The sequence below is a fragment of the Blastomyces dermatitidis genome, assembly GCF_000003525.1.
Source record: "Blastomyces dermatitidis ER-3 genomic scaffold supercont1.4, whole genome shotgun sequence".
Lineage (NCBI taxonomy): Eukaryota > Fungi > Ascomycota > Eurotiomycetes > Onygenales > Ajellomycetaceae > Blastomyces > Blastomyces dermatitidis.
Window position 1 is genome coordinate 1,383,372 of NW_025544777.1, and position 1,310 is coordinate 1,384,681.

Genomic DNA, 1,310 nt, shown 5'->3' on the forward strand with positions numbered 1-1,310 from the left:
CAATTTTATTCTAAATTATTCAATTCTCCTCACACAACAAGTGTGCAACTCAAATCAGTTAATAAAGAGTATAAAAAAGAATTAAGTATTAATGAAAGCTCTTCAGTCACTGAAAAAGTAATTCTTACTTAAAAGAATATGAAATTATGATAGAAAATAACTCTGTTTTTAATTCTTTGTAAGAATATTGTATAAAACTCAGAGAAAAACACCTTACTTTTTCAAGAGAAGTAAAAAACTATTTCTAAGATCTTTTTTTTTTTTGCATTAACTGCTGCAGAAGAATGAGATAGAAACTGCTAAGATATACACTACTGTATACTCTCTATCAAGACTTTCCCTCTTCAGAGTCTTGATATTATAGAGAATATAAGTCTGTTTCTATATGATAATGTAAATATTATCAGCAGGATGTAGAGGAACTGGTTATTTATATCTTAAAATAGAAGACTTTATCAATGATTATATCAATATAGAGTTAATTCTCAAATTCAATAGAAATCTAGTATTGCTGTTCTCAATCTCTTACAGAATCTATTGAATATTGAGATATTAAAACTAGATTTAATATATCTCACTGTGCAGGGATTAAAGGCTCAGTCAGACCTTGGGGTATACTGATTTTATAGTTGTTGGTGTGCTGTTGACTCATTGTCTGTTGATTATGTACTTGATATTATCGCCGAGGTATCTTTTTGTATTTTTCTGCCGGGGATGGGCCAGATTGGGAAGGGCGGTACGAGGGTGAGACTTGGCGTTGATGTTTTGGAACATCAAAGATGGACAGGGTTTTCGCGGAGGTCGCTCCTCAGATATCTCCACAACTACAGATCGGGGATCTTCCAAAATCGAGAAGATTGGTGCATACGGCTAGGTCTCTTCACCTTACAATTTGTATGGCAATTTGGCCCGGGGTTGTGGTGTGGTAGGGGAGAATGGGGGATAATCCCACGCAGGAGTTCCGAACGACGTCTGGTTCACGTTTGGCTGGATAACTCCACCACCACACGGGTATGCGGTCGGTGATGGGGTCAAAATACTCGTATGATTGAGGGCTTTTCGATGGATCTATCGGCGGGTTCTTGCTTTAAATGACTTTAAATCTCATTTGAGTGTTATCAAAAAGTGTTACTTTTTAAAAAATTAAAAATAGTTTAAAAAAAACCTTAAAATGTCTAAAAATAGTAACTTTATGCCAAGAATGAGACTAAATGAGACCAAATGAAACCACTTTCTAATTTTTTTCAAGTCATGGTTTCATTTTAAGATCTGATATATAGTCACTTTATATGTTTTTTTGATAGCCAGTC

General features: G+C 34.5%; 1 protein-coding gene across 1 annotated transcript; it reads left to right on the forward strand.

Moving 5' to 3' along the window:
* Positions 1-681: 681 nt before the first annotated feature.
* BDCG_16829 (uncharacterized protein) lies at positions 682-1,064 on the forward strand. The gene has a single exon (XM_045426024.1). It carries the CDS (start codon positions 715-717, stop codon positions 1,024-1,026), a length of 312 nt encoding a protein of 103 aa, XP_045280724.1. The 5' UTR covers positions 682-714; the 3' UTR covers positions 1,027-1,064.
* Positions 1,065-1,310: the final 246 nt, after the last annotated feature.

Excerpts from the sequence above, each read along its gene's own strand:
- BDCG_16829 (XM_045426024.1), top strand. The coding sequence starts at position 715 with ATGGGCCAGATTGGGAAGGGCGGTACGAGGGTGAGACTTGGCGTTGAT.